General features: G+C 52.7%; 3 protein-coding genes across 8 annotated transcripts in view; 2 read left to right on the forward strand and 1 right to left on the reverse strand.

The window, feature by feature from the left end:
- Positions 1 to 6,342, forward strand: part of RGL3 (ral guanine nucleotide dissociation stimulator like 3) — a 31,528-nt gene extending 25,186 nt beyond the window's left edge. For 4 of the 5 annotated variants that reach the window (XM_037992131.2, XM_073016931.1, XM_073016935.1 and 1 more), the window contains one exon: positions 5 to 469. In XM_037992131.2, coding sequence (XP_037848059.2) covers positions 5 to 123 — 119 coding nt within the window. In that variant the 3' untranslated portion in view covers positions 124 to 469. Of the gene's footprint in view, positions 1 to 4; positions 470 to 6,150 lie in introns of those variants that run through there. The other variant, XM_073016933.1, reaches the window with a different exon arrangement.
- A 132-nt stretch (positions 6,343 to 6,474) lies between these two features.
- On the forward strand, positions 6,475 to 13,549 carry EPOR (erythropoietin receptor). Of its 2 annotated transcripts, none has more exons than XM_007995313.3 (8): positions 6,475 to 6,700; positions 7,560 to 7,695; positions 9,016 to 9,191; positions 9,273 to 9,430; positions 9,912 to 10,065; positions 10,150 to 10,237; positions 12,362 to 12,449; positions 12,545 to 13,549. In XM_007995313.3, exons 1-8 carry the CDS (start codon positions 6,586 to 6,588, stop codon positions 13,154 to 13,156), a joined length of 1,527 nt encoding a protein of 508 aa, XP_007993504.1. In that variant the 5' UTR covers positions 6,475 to 6,585; the 3' UTR covers positions 13,157 to 13,549. The 2 variants fall into 2 exon arrangements, with proteins under 2 accessions (XP_007993504.1, XP_007993505.1); XM_007995314.3 differs by having other exon boundaries at positions 6,500 to 6,700; positions 9,050 to 9,191.
- SWSAP1 (SWIM-type zinc finger 7 associated protein 1) lies at positions 13,336 to 16,904 on the reverse strand. Its single transcript, XM_007995315.3, has 2 exons — positions 16,496 to 16,904; positions 13,336 to 15,914 (listed from the first exon to the last, which is right to left on the reverse strand). The coding sequence occupies exons 1-2, from the start codon at positions 16,742 to 16,744 to the stop codon at positions 15,411 to 15,413; spliced, it is 753 nt and encodes a 250-aa protein (XP_007993506.1). The 5' UTR covers positions 16,745 to 16,904; the 3' UTR covers positions 13,336 to 15,410.
- Between the last annotated feature and the right edge of the window lie 1,828 nt (positions 16,905 to 18,732).

An 18,732-nucleotide genomic window follows, 5' to 3' on the forward strand; every position in this document is an offset into this window, starting at 1 on the left:
CCAGAGCTCCTGATTCCTGACAATGCCAACGTCTTCTATGCCATGAGTCCAGCCACCCCCGGAGACTTCATGCTACGGCGGAAAGAGGGGACCCGGCACACTCTGTCTGTCTCCCCGACCTGAGGCAGCTGTGTCCTCCCCGCAAGACACAAGTCCCACAGGCAAGCTTGTGACTCATCTCCTGGAAAGCCGCCATCCCCCAATAGAAGCTACTATACTCTGTATCCCGGGACCACCCCCCAACTGTAGCCCATTGGACCCCATCTCTTTTCATGACCCTGTTGGTACTAGATCCATATTCCAAAGACATCAGCCCATGGGTGGCTGGTGGACAGCTCAATCTCATAAATATAGAAAGGGGTGGGGCATGGGTACGTCAGATCCCTCCCCAGAGAAATGTTACAAATGTTGGAGACGCATCAGAAGTGACAGATGCAGATGAAAATAGTGACCAGAGTTATGAAACAGGTGTCAGTCTTGTTTATTTTGTGCCTGTGTGCCACGTTCACCCTTTATCAAGATAAAGGAAAACAACCACACACACACACACACACACACACACAAACACAGAGAGAGAAAAACCTAAGAGCCAAGACCAGCCTGGGCAACATAACAAGATCCTGTCTCTATAAAAAATACAAAAATTTGGCTGGGTGCGGTGACTCACGCCTGTAATCCCAGCGCTTTGGGAGGCTGAGACCAGCCTGGCCAACATGGCAAAACCCTGTCTTCTACTAAAAGTACAAAAAAATTAGCCAGGGATGGTGTCATGTGCCTGTAACCCCAGCTACTGTGGAGGCTGAGGCAAGAGAATTGCTTGAACCCAGAAGGTGGAGACTGCAGTGAGCAGAGATAGTGCCACTGCACTCCAGCCTGGGTGACAGAGCAAGACCCTATCTCAAAAATAAACAAACAAACAAGCAAAAAATGTGCTGAGCGTGGTGGTACAAGACTGTAATCCCACCTACTTGGGAGGCTGAGGTGGGAGAATCACCAGAGCCCCGGGAGGTTGAAGCTGCAGTGAGCAGTGACTGGGCTGCTGCACTCCAGCCTGGAGGACAGAGGGAGACCCTGTCTCAAAAACAAAAACTAAGAGCCCTAAGAAAGGTGTTGGGTGGGGTATGACACTGAACCCAGATGCCAGAGAGGACCCTGTCTGGCTGGACACAGTGGCTCAGGAGGGTAATCCCAGTACTTTGGGAGGTGGAGGTAAGAGGATCACTTAAGTTCAGGAGTTTGAGACCAGCCTGGGCAATACAGTGAGATCATGTCTCAATAAATAAATAAATAAAGGATCTTATCACACAAAGAGGGTTTAGAACTTCCTTCCCCAACATTTTTGGGGTGATATGCCTCTCTGAGGTGCCTCAGCCTCCTCAGTAGCTGGGACTACAGGCGCCCGCCACCTCACCCAGCTAGTTTTTTGTATTTTTGGTAGAGACGGGGTTTCACCGTGTTAGCCAGGATGGTGTTGATCTCCTGACCTCGTGGCTGAGCCAGGAGAATGGTGTAAACCCGGGAGGCGGAGCTTGCAGTGAGCTGAGATCCAGCCACTGCACTCCAGCCCGGGCGACAGAGCAAGACTCCGTCTCAAAAAAAAAAAAAAAAAAAAAAAGGTTGGCCGGGCACAGCGGCTCATGACTGTAATCCCAACACTCCAACACTTTGGGAGGCCAAGGCAGGCGCATCGCTTGAGGTCAGGAGTTCGAGACCAGCCTGGCCAACATATAGTGAAACCCCGTTTCTACTAAACAAGTATAAAAATTAGCTGGGCATGGTGGCACACATCTGTAGTCCCAGCTACTCAGGAAGCTGAGGCAGGAGAATCGCTTGAACCCGGGAAACAGAGGTTGCAGTGAGCCGAGATGGTGCCATTGCACTCCAGCCTGGGCCACAGAGAAAGACTCCGTCTCTCAAAAACCAAACGAAACAAAAAACAAACAAACAAACAAAATGTTTTGTAGAGATGGGGCCTCACTCTGTCACCCAGGCTGGAGTGCAGTGGCATGAACATGGTTCACTGCAGCCTCCACCTTCTGGGCTCAAGTGATCCTCCCACCGCAGCCTCCCGAGTAGCTAGGACCACAGACGTGCACCACCTCATCTGGCTTACTTAAAAAACAAACAGGCCGGGCGCGGTGGCTCAAGTCTGTAATCCCAGCACTTTGGGAGGCTGAGACGGGCGGATCACAAGGTCAGGAGATCGAGACCATCTTGGCTAACACGGTGAAAGCCCGTCTCTACTAAAAAATACAAAAAACTAGCCGGGCGCCATGGCGGGCGCCTGTAGTCCCAGCCACTCGGGAGACTGAGGCAGGAGAATGGCGTAAACCCGGGAGGCGGAGCTTGCAGTGAGCTGAGATCCGACCACTGCACTCCAGCCTGGGCGACAGAGCGAGACTCTGTCTCAAAAAAAACAAAACAAACAAACAAACATGTTTTATAGAGACGAGATCTCACCATGTCAGCCAGGCTATCTTCCACATTTTATACATAAATAACTGAGACAAGGGAGGGTTAAGTAGTGTATTCAAGGTTCCATGGTAAGTGGTTGGTGTTCAAATATTGATTGAACTCCAGTAAACATGCATTTAACTGTGGGGCCGGTTTGTCATTCATAATAATTTATTGTGACCAAAGTCATGAAACAGGTGTCCGTCTTGTTTATTCTACCTCCCTCTCACATACATGCACAATCTAAATATCAATTTCCTGAGGAAGAGATTTGCATTGACTTCCGTTTTTTAAAAGCGCAGGGGTGGCCGGGCACGGTGGCTCACGCCTGTAATCCCAGCACTTTGGGACCCTGAGACGGGTGGATCACCAGGTGAGCAGATGGAGACCATCCAGGCCGACACGGTGAAACCCCCTCTCTACTAAAAATTAGCCAGGCGTAGTGGCGGGCGCCTGTAGTCCCAGCTACTCGGGAGGCTGAGGCAGGAGAATGGCGAGAACCTGGGAGGCGGAGCTTGCAGTGAGCCGAGATCGCACCACTGCACTCCAGCCTGGGCGACTGAGCGAGACTCTGTCTCAAACAAAAGAAAAGAAAAAAAAAAAAGCGCCGGGTTGGTCAGGCACAGTTGTGCCAGTGGCTAACACGAGATCAGCTGTTTCTCTACCTCTCTCAGCTTGATTTTCTCTACATCTCTAGTCTTTAACTCCACAAAATATTTCTTGAGCTTCTACTGTGTGCCAGGCCCTGTTCTATATGCTGGGGATACAGCAAAGAACAAAAGAGTAAAAAAAAAAAAAATCCCTGCCTGAGGCTGGGTGCGGTGGCTCACACTTGTAATCCCAGCACTTCGGGAGGCCAAGGTGGGCAGATCACGAGGTCAGGAGATCAAGACCATCCTGGCCAACACGGTGAAACTCCGTCTCTACTAAAAATACAAAAAAATTAGCTGGGCGCGGTGGCGGGCGCCTGTAGTCCCAGCTACTCGGGAGGCTGAGATAGGAGAATGGCGGGAACCTGGAAGACCGAGCTTGCAGTGAGTGGAGATTGCGCCACTGCACTCCTGCCTGGGTGACAGAGCGAGACTCTATCTCCAAAATAAATAAATAAATATATAATAACCGGGCATGTTGGCAAGCGCCTGTAATCCCAGCTACCTGGGAGGTGGAGGCAGGAGAATCACTTGAACCCGGGAGGCGGGAGTTGCAGTGAACCGAGATCCTGCCATTGCACTCCAGCCTGGGCAACAAGAGCGAGACTCCACACACACAAAAAAAATCCCTGCCTGGCTGGGCTCAGTGGCTCATGCCAGTAATCCCAGCACTTTGGGAAGTTGAGGCGGGGGGGGAATCACTTGAGGTCAGGAGTTCGAGACAAGCCTGGCCAACACAGCAAAACCCCGTTTCAACTAAAAATACAAAAAATTAGCTGGATGTGGTGGGACACACCTGTAGTCCCAACTACTCTGGAGGCTGAGGAAGGAGAATCGCTTGAATCCGGGAGGCAAAGGCTGCAGTGAGCCGAGATCGCACCATTGCACTCCAACCTGGGCGACAGAGCAAGAAGCCATCTTAAAAAAAAAAAAAAAAAAAAAAAAAAAATTGCCTGCTTTCATGGAATAGTAAGTAGCAGCAAATCAATAACAAAGCATCAAAAACATGTCAGGTGACAATAAGCACATTGGCTGCAAACAAAAACAAAAAAAACCCACCTTCTTAATAGCAACGGGGTGGGAGTATTGCTATTTTATTTCATTTTTATTTTTTTATTTTTATTTATTTATTTTTTTGAGGCAGGGTTTGGATCTTGTTGCCCAGGCTGGAGTCTCAGCTCACTGCAACCTCTGCCTTCCAGTTTCAAGTGATTCTCCTGCCTCAGCCTCCTGAGTAGCTGGGATTACAGGCGTATGACACCACGCCAGGCTAACTGTTTTTTTTTTTTTTGAGACGGAGTCCTGCTCTGTTGCCAGGCTGGAGTACAATGGCACCATTTCGGCTCACTGAAACCTCTGGCTCCTGGGTTCAAGCGATTCTCCTGCTTCAGCCTCCCAAGTAGCTGGGATTTACAGGCATGGACCACCACGCCCAGCTAATTTTTGTATTTTTGGTAGAGACAGGGTTTCACCATGTTGGCCAGGATGGTCTCGATCTCTTGACCTCATGATCTGCCCTCCTCGACCTCCCAACGTGCTGGGATTACAGGCATGAGCCACTGCACCCAGCCTACGTCTGGCTAATTTTTGTATTTTCAGTAAAGACAGGGTTTCACCATGTTGGCCAGGCTGGTCTCGAACTCCTGACCTCATGATCCACCTGCCTCAGCCTCCCAAAGTGCTGGGATTACAGGCGTGAGCCACTGCGCCCAGTCAATTATTATTTTTTGAGCAGAGTCTCACTCTGTTTGTTGCCCAGGCTGGAGTGCAGTGGTGCGATCTTGGCTCACTGCAATCTTCATCTCCCAGATTCAAGCAGTTCTCCTGCCTCAGCCTCCCGAGTAGCTGGGATTACAGGTGCACACCACCACGCCTGGCTAATTTTTGTATTTTTAGAAGAGATGGGATTTCACCATGTTGGCCAGGCTAGTCTCGAACTCGTGACCTCAAGTGATTTGCCTGCATCGGCCTCCCAAAGTGCTGGGATTATAGGCGTGAGCCACCGGGCCCAGCCCAAGAGAATAAAAATGTGGGTGGTAAAATTTTTTTCCCGAAAATTCATAAATGAAAATCTCACATATTATTCATACTGTCCAGGAGCATGGCTTAGCACTGTGCAAACACTCAACTGCTGGTCGTTATAAGGATTATTATTGGTCGGCTTCAGTGGCTCTGGTAATCCCAGTAGTTGAGAGATGGAGGCTGGAGGATTGCTTAAGCCTGGGATTTCAAGACAAGCCTGGACAACGTAGTGGGATCCCATCTCTACAAAGAATTTTAAAAATGAGCTAGGTGCTGTGGGAAGATTGCTTCAGTACAGAGGCTGCAGTGAGCTATGATTGTGCCACTGCACTGCAGCCTGGGTGACAGAGCAACACCCTGACTGAGGCAGAAAGAGAGAGAGAAAAGGAAGGAAGGAAGGAAGGAAGGAAGGGGAGAAAAAGAAGGAAGAAAGGAAGGAAGGAAGGAAGGAAGGAAGGAAGGAAGGAAGGAAGGAAGGAAGGAAGGAAGGAAAGAGAGAGAGAGAGAGAGGGAGGGAGGGAGGGAGGGAAGAAGGAAGGGAGGGAGAGAGAGAGAGAAAGAGAAAAGAAAGAAAGAAAGAAAGAAAGAAAGAAAGAAAGAAAGAAAGAAAGAAAGAAAGAAAGAAAGAGGGAGGGAGGGAGGGAGGGAAGAAAGAAAGGAAGGAAGGAGAGAGAAAGCAGCAAAGAAAGAAGGAAGGAAGGAGAGAGAAAGAAGGAAAGAAAGAAGGAAGGAAGGAGGGAGGGAGGGAGGAAGGGAAAGACGGAAGAAAGGAAGGAAGGAGAAAGGAAAGAAAGAAGGAAGGAAAGAAAGAAACGAAAGGAATGAAAGAAAGAAAGAAAAGAAAGAGAGAAAGAAAGGAAAGAAAAAAGAAAGAAGGAAAGAAGGAAAGAAAAAGAAAGAAAGAAAGAAAGAAACAAAGAAAGAAAGAAAGAAAGAAAGAAAGAAAGAAAGAAAGAAAGAAAGAAAGAAAGAAAGAAAGAAAGAAAGAAAAGAGAGAGAGAAAATAATTTTTATTTATTTCCAGGCTGGAAAGAGATGCTGATTTCTGCGATAAAATCAGTAGATACATTTTTTGGAATGTTTGCTATGTGCCAGGCTAGATTTTACAGATGAGAAGTCTGAAACTCAGGTAAGGTAAGTCACCTGTCCAGGGCCACATAGCAAAAAAAAAAGCATGTCTGAAGCCAGAACGGGAACTGTTGCAGCCCAACTCCCTCCCCTGCACCCAAGCGGCCTCTGGGCCCGGGAAGGGCCCCTGCCCCCTCCCGCCAGACACTTATCTCTACCCAGGCTGTGTTAGCCCCGCCCCCTCGGGGATCTGCCACTTAGAGGCGCCTGGTAGGGAAGGGCCTGGTCAGCTGCGTCCGGCGGAGGCAGCTGCTGACCCAGCTGTGGACTGTGCCAGGGGCGGAGGACGGAGGGGCAGGAGCCCTGGGCTCCCCGTGGCGGGGGCTGTATCATGGACCACCTCGGGGCGTCCTTATGGCCCCAGGTTGGCTCCCTTTGTCTCCTGCTCGCTGGGGCCGCCTGGGCGCCCCCGCCCAACCTCCCGGACCCCAAGTTCGAGAGCAAAGGTAAGGATGAGCTGCGTGTGGACCCCTACTCTGGAGCCTGCAGGACCATGCTGGGGCCTGAACTCCCAGCCTAGGTCCTGGGGGCTATGCCTATTTCTGGACTTCCAGACCGGGTCCTGGGGGCCAAGCTGGCATCTGAACCCTTAGACTAGGTCCTGGATGGGCGGGGGTCGGGTGGGACATGTTAGGATTCAAGACTCCCGATCGCGTCCTGGGGAAGAGCTAGAGTAGGCTTATGGTTCCCGTTTTACCTTTTCAGGGAGTCTGGGACATGCTAAATCCTAAGGGCGCAGGCTTGGTGCTAAGGTCTCTGGGGGGTGGGCACCCAGCCGACCCTCCCTAGGGGAGAGAGGATAAAGCCCAGGTCCGAGTTAGAGGGGCCAAGCCACAGGTTACAGTAAACACGGTTTGCGTGAGGGCGCCAGATCACTTGCCCGGCCCGGTGGAGGGAGGGAGGCGGGGTACACGGTTGGCGCTATCGGTCGGCGGGGAGCCTGCCGGGGCCGATAGGGGGCTCGCCTCTCCGCACACACCCCCAGCCGCGCGCAAGTCCTAGGCTGGGGCGGGGCTGGCAGCCCCGAGCTCAAGGTCTTGAACTCCGCGACCAGCTCAGCTGGCCGCAGGATGGGCAGGTGTGCGCGAGTGGTGACGGCGGGGTACTGTAAGGCGAGCAACTTGCCTCTGGGAATTAGGGAGCCACCACCTCTGCGGACCCCTCCAAGGGCCCCGCTTGGGAAGATGTCAGGGCGGGGCTTTTTTCTTATCGGGTCCGCCCAGGCTGCAGGAGGGAAGAGGAGGGGGCTGTCTTCCGAGGACAGAGCTCAGACCCCCGTGCCCTTCCTTTGTCGCCCCTCCCCAGCGGCCTTGCTGGTGGCCCGCGGACCCGAAGAGCTTCTGTGCTTCACCGAGCGGTTGGAGGACTTGGTGTGTTTCTGGGAGGAAGCGGCGAGTGCTGGGGTGGGCCTAGACAACTACAGCTTCTCCTACCACCTCGAGTGAGTCGGATCCGGCGGGCGCCTCCTCGGGCGGAGGGAGCGGGTGGGGCAGAGCTCCTTGGAGGTCGTAGCCTCGGACGTCCCCGGCTGTTTGAGGCCCGAAGGCGCCTCCAGTCGTGGTCACTGGAGGGAACCCTGCGGGTCCAGGGCTGGCACGCCCCCTATGGGCCGGGGCGCGAACACTCCCGCGATCACCGCTGGAACGCGACCCCAAACATCAGGCTGGGATAACAACGCCTCCAACTCGAGGGTCAGGCGTTACTACATCGGCGCTGGGACGCCCTCTCGAGGTAGTATCCAAAAGGAGACCAGCAGTGACTCATGACTGTAATACCAACTCTTTGGGAGGTCGAGGCGGGAGAATTGCTTGAGCCCAGGAGTTCAAGACCAGAACGGGCAACACAGCGATATCCCCGTCTCTTAAAAAAAAAAAAAAAAAAAAAAAAAAAAAATGCCGGGCGCGGTGGCCCAAGCCTGTAATCCCAGCACTTAGAGAGGCCGAGGCGGGCGGATCACGAGGTCAGGAGATCGAGACTATCCTGGCTAACACGGTGAAAACCCGTCTCTACTAAAAATACAAAAAATTAGCTGGGCGTGGTGGCGGGCGCCTGTAGTTCCAGCTACTCGGGAGGCTGAGGCAGGAGAATCGCTTGAACCCAGGAGGCGGAGATTGCAGTGAGCCGAGATCGCGCCACTGCACTCCAACCTGGGCGACAGAACGAGACTTCATCTCAAAAAAAAAAAAAAAAAAAAAAGACTGGGCGCGGTGGCTCACGCCTGTAATCCCAGCACTTTGGGAGGCTGAGGCGGGCGGATCACCTGAGGTCGGGAGTTTGAGACCAGCCTGGCCAACATGGAGAAACCCTGTCTCTACTAAAAGTACAAAATTAGGCGGGCGTGGTGGTGCATGCCTGTAATCCCAGCTACTTGGGAGTCTGAGGCAGGAGAATCGCTTGAACCCGGGAGGCGGAGGTTGCGATGAGCCGAGATAGCGCCATTGCACTTCAGCCTGGGCAACGAGAGTGAAATTCCCCGTCTCAAAAAAAAAAAAAAAAAAAAAAAAAACCGGCGTGGTGGCGCGTGTCTGTGGTCTCAAATACTTGGAAAGCTGAGGTGGGAAGATTCCTTAAGCCCCAGAATTTGAGGCTGCAGTGAGCCATGATAGCGCCACTGCACTCCAGCCTGGGCGACAAAGGAAGATCTTGTGACACACACAAGGCGAGACATACATACACACAGTCCCCCAAAGGCCGGGAACGCAAACTCCCCGGTCCACACTCCAAACTTGCTCCCTTCCCTCCCGGGTCCCTGGGCGCACAGGGATGAGCCATGGAAGCTTTGTCGCCTGCACCAGGCTCCCACGGCTCGTGGTGCGGTGCGCTTCTGGTGTTCGCTGCCTACAGCCGACACGTCGAGCTTCGTGCCCCTAGAGTTGCGCGTCACAGCAGCCTCCGGCGCTCCGCGATATCACCGTATCATCCACATCAATGAAGTAGGTAAGTGCTCTGGGAATGGAGGAGTGGTCGGAGGAGAGGGGTCTCGGTCCTCGCCCTCCTGACCGACCCCCATGCCTGCAGTGCTCCTGGACGCTCCCGTGGGGCTGGTGGCGCGGCTGGCTGACGAGGGCGGCCACATAGTGTTGCGCTGGCTCCCGCCGCCTGAGGCACCCATGACGTCCCACATCCGCTACGAGGTGGACGTCTTGGCCGGCAACGGCGCAGGGAGCGTGCAGAGGGTGAGGCCAGCCCCTACGGCCCAGCCCCCAAAGCTCCACTGACTACTGCCCAGCCACGCCTCTCGAGGTCGCACCCGGGGCCGCCTCCAGGGCCGGTCCGTGACATCCCACATCCCATTACCCTGGTGCTGAAGACTGTTCCACGCCCACAGACACGCCCCCTTTCCTAATGTCCTCGCAAGCCTGCTGAACCCCAACCCCTTCTCCCTCTGGCCCATAACCCTAGACCCCTTTAGCGCCCGGCTCCCTTTTCGCCTGCTAGCCCAGTTATTAAATTACCCGGGTCCCGCCCCTTGGTACCAGAGTCTCTCTCTTTGATTGGCCCCGAGTTTTCTTGGGCTCCTCCCCCTACTCTTATTGTCCCATTGCGATTCTAGGGCACCATTTTTCCTTCCTCTGATTGGCTCGGTTCCACCAGGGCCCGCCCCCATGTGCTATATTTTTGTCTGACTCGCCTCCCTCGCCCTGGTTCCGCCCCCAGGTGGAGATCCTGGAGGGTCGCACCGAATGTGTGCTGAGCAACCTGAGGGGCCGGACGCGCTACACCTTCGCCGTCCGCGCGCGTATGACTGAGCCGAGCTTCGGCGGCTTCTGGAGCGCCTGGTCGGAGCCTGTGTCGCTGCTGACGCCTAGCGGTGAGGCCCCAGGCAGGGGTGTAGGAGGAGCCGGGGCGAACCACCGGGCAAGCCCACCGCCCTGACTTCCTCCCCGCCTCTCAGACCTGGACCCCCTCATCCTGACGCTCTCCCTCATCCTCGTGCTCATCCTGGTGCTGCTGACCGTGCTCGCCCTGCTGTCCCACCGCCGGTGAGCTCCCCATTCGGGCGCTGGGCCCAGACTCCTCCTCGCCAACGGTCCTCTTTCACTATGGAAACCTAGGCTCAGAGAGAGACACGCACTTGCCCAAGGTCACGCAGTAAGGAGTCACGTCAGTGGCAGGGCTGGGATGCATGCCAGACTAGACTAGAATGTTAACATTTTCTGCTCTTGGGGACTTTCACCTGATTTTCCTTCTACATCAGGGGCTGCCATTTCTTGGGTCCCTTTGCCAGTTCCTTTCCCCAATGTCATCACCTTTGTAAAATCAACTAGATGAATTTAGTGAAAGAATTTAAGCCCCTGATTGCCTCCCACCCCTGCAGTCAAGCTCCTCAGACACTATGATCAGACCAACCATTCTGAGGTATTTGTAATTCCAAGCACACACCAGGTGGTTTCACACCCCCAAGCTTTTGCCCATCCTGTTCCCTCTGTCTGAAATACCCTTCCTGCCTTGTCCGCTAAGCAATCTTCTAGTTGTGTTTCATGGCCCTGTTCATTTACTTGGTTGGAAAATACATACTGAGTGCCAAACTTGTGCCAGGCACTGGAGAGAGAATGCAGAACAAGCCAGAGCCTGACCACAAGTCTCTGACCTTGTGGATCTCAAGTCAACAAACAAGGGACCCAAGAAATATTTGATGATAAATTATAATGAGTGATATCAAAGAAACAAACAGGATATGGGGACATGACAGGATGATCAGGGAAGACCTCCAGGAGGAGGTGACATCAGAGTGGAAACCTGAAGGTTGGAAGGAAGCAGCTGCTTGAAAAGTGGGGAGAAGAAATGGCAAGTCCAAAGGCCCTGAGGTGGGAATGAGATTGGAACATTCAGCCAGCTTCAAGAATTGCCACATGGCAGGGCTGCAGGGCCAGGTGCGGTGACTCATGCCTGTAATCCCAGCACTTTGGGATGCCGAGGCAGACGGATCACCTGAGGTTCGGAGTTTGCAACCAGCCTGACCAACATGGAGAAACCCTGTCTCTACTAAAAATACAAAATTAGCCAAGCGTGGTGGCACATTACGCCTGTAATTCCAGCTACTCGGGAGGCTGAGGCAGGAGAAATGCTTGAACCTGGGACGTGGAGGTTGTGGGTGAGCCGAGATTGCACCATTGCACTCCAGCCTGGGCAACAAGAGTGAAACTCCATCTCAAAAAAAAAAAAAAAAAAATGAATTGCCACATGGCTAGAGCAGTATGTAAGGGGGTGTGGCAGATGTTGAGATGAGGGAGCTGACAGGGGTCATATAATCCAGGGCTTTCTGCAGGGTTGTGGGGAGGAGTTTGGATGTTTTTTTGTTGTTGTTGTTTTTGAGACAGAGTCACTCTTGTTGCCCAGGCTGGAGTGCAGTGCAGCAGTCTTGGCTCACTACAATCTCCACCTCCCGGTTCAAGCGATTCTCCTGCCTCAACTGCCTGAGTAGCTGGGATTACAGGCATGCATGCCCTGCTAATTTTGTAGTTTTACTAGAGACGGGAGTCTACCATGTAGACCAGGCTGGTGTCGAACTCCTGATCTCAGGTGATCTGCTCACATCAGCCTCTCAAAGCGCTGGGATTATAGGCATGAGCAACCGTGCCCAGCTTGGATTTTATTCTAAATGCCTTCTCTCATTACTCCAGAAGGTAACATAACAACATAATATTTATCTATGAAGTGACATCATGGACCTCCTGGAAAAGTCTGGGCCAGGGTTTTGGTTTTTTGATTTTTTTTTTTTTTTAGAGATGGGGTCTCACTATGTTTTCCAGGGTGGCCTTGAACTCCTGGGTTCAAGTGATCCTCCCACCTCAGCCTCCCAAAGTGCTGGGATTACAGTGCTGGTGTAAGCCACTGCACCTGGCCATGGCCAGGATTAAAGGGAGAATGACCAAGGTATATTGAACTCCTATGCACCCTTCAATACCCTGTTCCAGTTACCCTTTTTTAGGGCCTTGCTGATGCTTCAGTCAAAACCTCTGTCCCCCAGCCCTGATGCACTCCTCTGCCTCCATTATGATCACAGGGACTAGGAGTATCTGTGCCCCTATGACTGGGAGTGGAGGGGGTATTGGTGAGTGTTCAATGAGTCATATCTATATAACTGTTTCTATCGGCTTCAACAGGGCTCTGAAGCAGAAGATCTGGCCTGGCATCCCGAGCCCAGAGAGTGAGTTTGAAGGCCTCTTCACCACCCACAAGGGTAACTTCCAGGTAGGTGACCTGGTTGTCCCCTCAGTGCCTGGGCTTCCCTGCTTCTTGCAGCCAAACTGCAGGCCTCTCTGAGCAGGTTGGTGCTATTTCTTCAGCTGTGGCTGTACCAGAACGATGGCTGCCTGTGGTGGAGCCCCTGCACCCCCTTCACAGAGGACCCACCTGCCTCCCTGGAAGTCCTCTCAGAGCGCTGCTGGGGGACGATGCAGGCAGTGGAGCCGGGGACAGATGATGAGGGCCCCCTGCTGGAGCCAGTGGGCAGTGGGCATGCCCAGGATACCTATCTGGTGCTGGACAAATGGTTGCTGCCCCAGAACCCGCCCATTGAGGACCTCCCAGGGCCCGATGGCAGTGTGGACACAGTGGCCATGGATGAAGGCTCAGAAGCATCCTCCTGCTCATCTGCTTTGGCCTCGAAGCCTAGCCCAGAGGGAGCCTCTGCTGCCAGCTTCGAGTACACTATCCTGGACCCCAGCTCCCAGCTCTTGCGTCCATGGGCACTGTCCCCTGAGCTGCCCCCTACCCCACCCCACCTAAAGTACCTGTACCTTGTCGTATCTGACTCTGGCATCTCAACTGACTACAGCTCAGGGGACTCCCAGGGAGCCCAAGGGGGCTTATCCGATGGCCCCTACTCCAACCCTTATGAGAACAGCCTTATCCCAGCCGCTGAGCCTCTGCCCCCTAGCTATGTGGCTTGCTCTTAGGACACCAGGCTGCAGATGATCGGGGATCCAGTATGACTCAGAGAGCCAGTTGCAGACTCAAGACTTACTGAACAGGGAAGGCAAGGCCCCTCTCAGGAGTAGGGGCATTGCTGATTTTGTCTACCCAGTCCATCCTGCTCAGGAAATCACAACCTTGTGGTATCTTTAAATATGTATAGTTTTTTTTTTTTTTTTTTTTTTAATCTATCTATCTTTATATACATATGTATGTAAGTTTTTCTACCATGATTTTTACAAACACCCTGTAAGTCCCATCTTCCCCTGGGCATAGGCCATGGGGTAGAAGTTAAAGTTCTTGAGCTTATTCAGAAGCTGAACCTGTAATCTGAATACTAATCATAACATAAAATAGTATGTTAAACAGCTCCTAAATCTTAGTGGCTTACCACACTAAGTGATTTCTCTCTCCTAACTCAGCTCAAATGGGCAGCCATCCATGGGATGAGTCAGAGGATAAGACTCTTCCAGTCTGTAGCTCTACCTTCTTAGGGTACTTAGATGGATCCCCTATTCTACAAACTGCCAGTCAGCAAAGGAAGAAAACGGGCAGCAATGACCCTCAATGGGCCATTTGAGGGATCTGGCCCGGAAATGGACTTCCTCTTTTCTTCTCACACCTCATTGGCTGGGAACAGTCACATGACCCCAGTCACATGAAAGGCTGGGAAACTTAGTTTAGTTCTCCACCCAGGAAGAGCAAAGCTGTTTAACGGGCCTCTAGCTAGTCTCTGCAACTAACAATAATAACAATAATTCTTTTTTTTTTTTTTTTTTTGAGACAGAGTCTTTGCTCTGTCGCCCAGGCTGGAGTGCAGTGGCACGAACTCGGCTCACTACAAGCTCCGCCTCCCGGGTTTACACCATTCTCCTGCCTCAGCCTCCCGAGTAGCTGGGACTACAGGCGCCCGCCACCTCGCCCGGCTAGTTTTTTGTATTTTTTAGTAGAGACAGGGTTTCACCGTGTTAGCCAGGATGGTCTCGATCTCCTGACCTCGTGATCCGCCCGTCTCGGCCTCCCAAAGTGCTGGGATTACAGGCTTGAGCCACCGATTCTGAATCAGGCCATGTTCTAAGAGAGTACTCTGATGACACTTGGTGTCAACAAGTAACTCAATGGGAGTTTTGGTTTAACTACAGACAGGGTCTCTGTTACATAGGCTGGAGCCCAGTACCTCCAACATGGTTCGCTGCAGCCTTGACCTCCTGGGCTTAGGTGATCCTCCTGCCTCAGCTTTTCGAGTAGCTGGGACTACTGGCGTGCACCACCAAGCCTGGCTGATTTTTTTTTTTTTTTGAGATGGGAGTCTCATCTCCATCACCCAGGCTGGAATGCAGTGGCTCGATCTCAGCTCACTGCAACCTCTGCCTCCTGGGTTCAAGCATTCTCCTGTCTCAGCCTCCCAAGTAGCTGGGATTACAGGTGCCAGCCACCACGCCTGGCTAAGTTTTGTATTTTTAGTAGAGACAGGGTTTCACCATGTTGGCTGGGCTGATCTCGAACTCCTGACCTCAGGTGATCCACCTGTCTCGGCCCCTGAAAACACACACATGTGCCAGGACATGTGTGCAAGAATGTTCACAGCAGTAAATAAGGCAATCTAATGAAGAAATCAGGGTATAGTCACCCATGGAATTATATGCAATACGGAAAAAGGAATGAACTAAAAAAATGTAGCTGAATCTTAGGAACAACGTTGAGTGCAAAAAGGAAGTCTCAGAAGATTATGTTTATCATGAAACTTTTTTTTTTTTTGAGATGGAATCTCGCTTTGTCGCCCTGGCTGGAGTGTAATGGCGCAATCTTGGCTCACTGCAACCTCCGCCTCCTGGGTTCAAGCGATTCTCCTGCCTAAGCCTCCCGAGTAGCTAGGATTACAGGCACCTGCCACCACACCCAGCTAATTTTTTTTGTATTTTTAGTTGATACAGGGTTTCATCATGTTGGGCAGGCTGGTCTCCCAACTCCTGACCTCTGGTAACCTGCCTGCCTCAGCCTCCCAAAGTGCTGGGATTACAGGCGTGAGCCACCACGCCCGGACTGAAGCTCTTTTTATAAAGTTTAAAGCAACAAAACTAAACAATATATTGATTGGGTACAATATATACAAGATAATGCTATACTTTTAAAAGAGAAAAAGCACTTTACATTGTTTAGGTCTTTGGATCTGCGTATGTCCCTGAGGTAAGTAGCCATGGGCAACTGAAACACAGAGAGGTGGTCACCCACCAAAGCTCAGGGCTGGCCACCAGAGCTTGAACCGTTGCCTGAGCTGGGGTCACCAGCCTGGGTGGGCCATGGAACAATCATCATTTCTCCATCTGATCGGAAAGTCACCCACCACTCTGTTCTGGGGCCCAGCCCGCCTGGATCCAGGCAGGCTCGGAGGCCGTGCTCTCCTGGACCTGGTGCATCTGGCTGCAGCCAGCACTGGGCAGGAAAATACCGCTGGAGCAGTGCCAGGTGCAGGACGTCCCCACTATCTGCCTCTTCCTGGGTCTGGAGGGCCACCATGAGCCCACAGTCCCGGCCAGGCCCAAGCCGGTGGCTGAAGTGGACAGCTGTGTCTAGAAGTAAGGCAATGAGGTAGGCGGCTTCCTGGGGCTCTGGGTCTTCCGCTAGGTACTCTTCTAGGCCATCGAGCAGCAGAAGGGAGGGGGCTGGCCCTGGGGCTTCATGGGCAGAGCACAGGAGCCGGAAAAGCTCTCGGGTTGAGGGTGGGTACTGGAAGCGGATCTTCTAGAAGGAGAAACAGAAGGAAAGGGCCGGATTCAGCACAAGAAGCCAGACTCCCCGCAAGAGTAACCCTGCCTTCTTGCATAGTTTCCCTGGTTCCAGGATGAACCAGCTCAGAGTGGTTAAATATTCCTGTATTCGTCCCTTTTTCCAGCACTCATCACTGCCGAGTATTAGTTGAGGGCAAGCCATTTTTGCTTGTTTTTGGCCAAATCTCTAGGGCACTTTTTCCACGGAAAACCCTCCCACAGCATTGTCGGTCTGACCTCATCCTTGACACCAACAGGAGCCAACTCTGGTCCTGAATGGACCCAAGCTTGGCCCCGCCCCTTGATGGGCCTGACTTCACCCTCTGGGCACCGCCTCTTGCTAACACCGCCCATCATTGGATGGGCTCTCACTTCAATCTTAACTAAGCTCCGCGTGGTGGCATCCCTCACTGCGCCTGCCTGACTCCGCCCCATCGTGGCTGCCCTGGCCCGCCCTTCCACCGTCCCCTCCATGGGCTTGTCTACCTGTCACTCAATAGTCCCGGATCTACTCCACCATTGGCTAGAACGCCTCCGCTCCCACCACAGAGTTACCTGGAGTCGCATTGGATCTAGAGTCGTTCCGGTCCCGCGGGGCAGGCTTTGTAGAGGCCTCCGTGTCAGGAAGAGCACTGGGCCTTGGCCCTCCCCCGCCGCCTCTAGGGCCGCCGCAAAAAGCAGCGCTGTTTTTCCAGATCCTGGTGCGCCGAGCAGCAGCAAAGGCGGTCCGGCGGCAGGCGTGTTTTCCTCCCCGGACCAGGCCGCGCAGTCCCTGGTCAGCACCCGCCTCAGCGTCTCCGCCATTCGCCGCGTAGCTCTGTCCAATTGGTGGCACTTTCCCAGTCTTAGTCCCGCCCAAGCCGAGGCCGCTTCGGTCTAGTTCACTTAGTTTCTCTATTGGTGTAGGAATCTGTCCATCAAAACTCGATTCCTCTGGTGAATGGGCGAAGGGTTAGAACCTATGCGGGGGAAACGGTGCATTGGAGGGAAATAGGGAAATAAGGCCCTTCCTTGAGGGAGGCTGCTGGGGGAACCAGCACGAATACTGTTATTGTCAGCTAATGAGACAAATATAAGGATTAAGAATTGGAGGAGCAGACCAGAATGAGTGACATATTCTTTAAAGTCTCCTAGCCTCAGTTTGCCCTCCTGTAAAATGGGGCTTATGATATCTCAGAGGAGTATTATGATCGGCATGTATTTGTGTGTGGTTTTGCTGATGTCATCCAATGACAACTGAGAATTGAAGAGGGGGATGAGCTGTGTGCTTGTCTTTCTGTGCACCGGAGTATGGGCAGGAGTGTGTGTCTGGGGACACAGGCTCAGGGACACAGCCATCCCCGAAAGTCTGTGAGATGAAGGCTCTCAACTTCCTCACTGGCTAAGGGGTTCTGTGGGGCCTTCCTTGTGGTACGGGGGGAAGGCAGGACCGCAGGACAAAGAAGGGAGCAGGAGAGACAAAGAGACAGGAGCTGAAACACTGAAGGAGAGACACAGCAGGGACATTGTCTTGTTCACTTCTGTTCTCCAGTACCCAGAATAGCACCTAGCACATTTGTAGGTTCTCAAATACAGGCTCGTTAAGACAATGAAGGAAGGGAAGTGGGATTGATGAGAAACAGGGAGAAAGGGAGGAACAAAGTGAATGATCGTGATCCCTGGCTGGATCTTCTCACCCAGACTTCGTCCCAGAGCTGCCACTCACGCCTGTGTTGCCCTGGCAACCTTGTCTCCTGGTAACTCCAAAGTGGTGCCGTTGCCTGGAGACCCAGGGGCAGGGAGAAAGTGAGATTTCCTGGGCTTTCTCTCTCCCTCTGGGACCAGAAAACAGCTCCACGACATCCCCCAACACACCCACTCACACAGCTGGGCACCCTCACACCCCTCTACACACACACACACACACACACACACCACGGCATCTCTGAATATATTCTATTTTCAGAATCTCCGTCATGCACATGCTCCAACCTTGCCCTATCCTGACACAAAGCATCCCATACAAACTCTGTCCCACATTCATCCCCCACACCCTTTCTCTTGCAAAACACGTAACTATGACATTGCCACTACACACGCAGACACACACAGTGAAGCACACCGATACACTGCGCTGTCAAACACCCCACCTCAGTCCCCATCCCCCAGCAGATACACAACCCATGATTCACCTCACATTTCAACACTCCAGATGCACAAACAGGCCTGGTATGGTGGCTTATGTCTGTAGTCCCAGTGCTTTGGGAGGCCAAGGCAGGAGGATTGCTTGAGGCCAAGAGTTCAAGACCAGCCTGGGCAAAGTAGTGAGACCCCATCTCTACAAAATACTTAAAAATTAGCCAGGTGCTAATTTTTAATTTCACCGGGCGCGGTGTGGCTCATGCCTGTAATCCCAGCACTTTGGGAGGCTGAGGTGGGCAGATCATGAGGTCAGGAGATCAAGAGCATCCTGGCTTACACAGTGAAACCCCATCTCTACTAAAAATAGAAAAAAAAAATTAGCCAGGCATGGTGATGGGCACCTGTAGTCCCAGCTACTTGGGAGGTGGAGGCAGAAGAATGGCGTGAACCCGGGAGGCGGAGCTTGCAGTGAGCCGAGATCATGCCACTGCACTCCAGCCTGGGCAACAGAGCGAGACTCTGTCTCAAAAAAAAAAAAAAAAAAAAAAAAATTTAGCCAGGTGTGGTGGCATGCACCTGTAGTCTTAGCTACTTGGGAGTCTGAGGCAGGAGGATTGCTTGAGCCCAAGGAAGTCAAAGCTGCAGGGAACAGTGATTGTGCCACTGCACTC

This window comes from Chlorocebus sabaeus, chromosome 6 (assembly GCF_047675955.1).
Source record: "Chlorocebus sabaeus isolate Y175 chromosome 6, mChlSab1.0.hap1, whole genome shotgun sequence".
NCBI classification, from domain to species: Eukaryota; Metazoa; Chordata; class Mammalia; order Primates; family Cercopithecidae; genus Chlorocebus; species Chlorocebus sabaeus.

What these genes read in the sequence shown, in the direction of transcription:
- EPOR (XM_007995313.3), top strand. Translation starts at nt 6,586, where the DNA reads ATGGACCACCTCGGGGCGTCCTTATGGCCCCAGGTTGGCTCCCTTTGT. An exon ending in CATCCACATCAATGAAGTAG is followed by an intron (nt 9,192 to 9,272) that starts GTAAGTGCTCTG and finishes CCATGCCTGCAG; the next exon opens with TGCTCCTGGACGCTCCCGTG. An exon ending in GCCCTGCTGTCCCACCGCCG is followed by an intron (nt 10,238 to 12,361) that starts GTGAGCTCCCCA and finishes CGGCTTCAACAG; the next exon opens with GGCTCTGAAGCAGAAGATCT.
- SWSAP1 (XM_007995315.3), bottom strand. Translation starts at nt 16,744, where the DNA reads ATGGCGGAGACGCTGAGGCGGGTGCTGACCAGGGACTGCGCGGCCTGG. An exon ending in TAGATCCAATGCGACTCCAG is followed by an intron (nt 15,915 to 16,495) that starts GTAACTCTGTGG and finishes TTCTCCTTCTAG; the next exon opens with AAGATCCGCTTCCAGTACCC.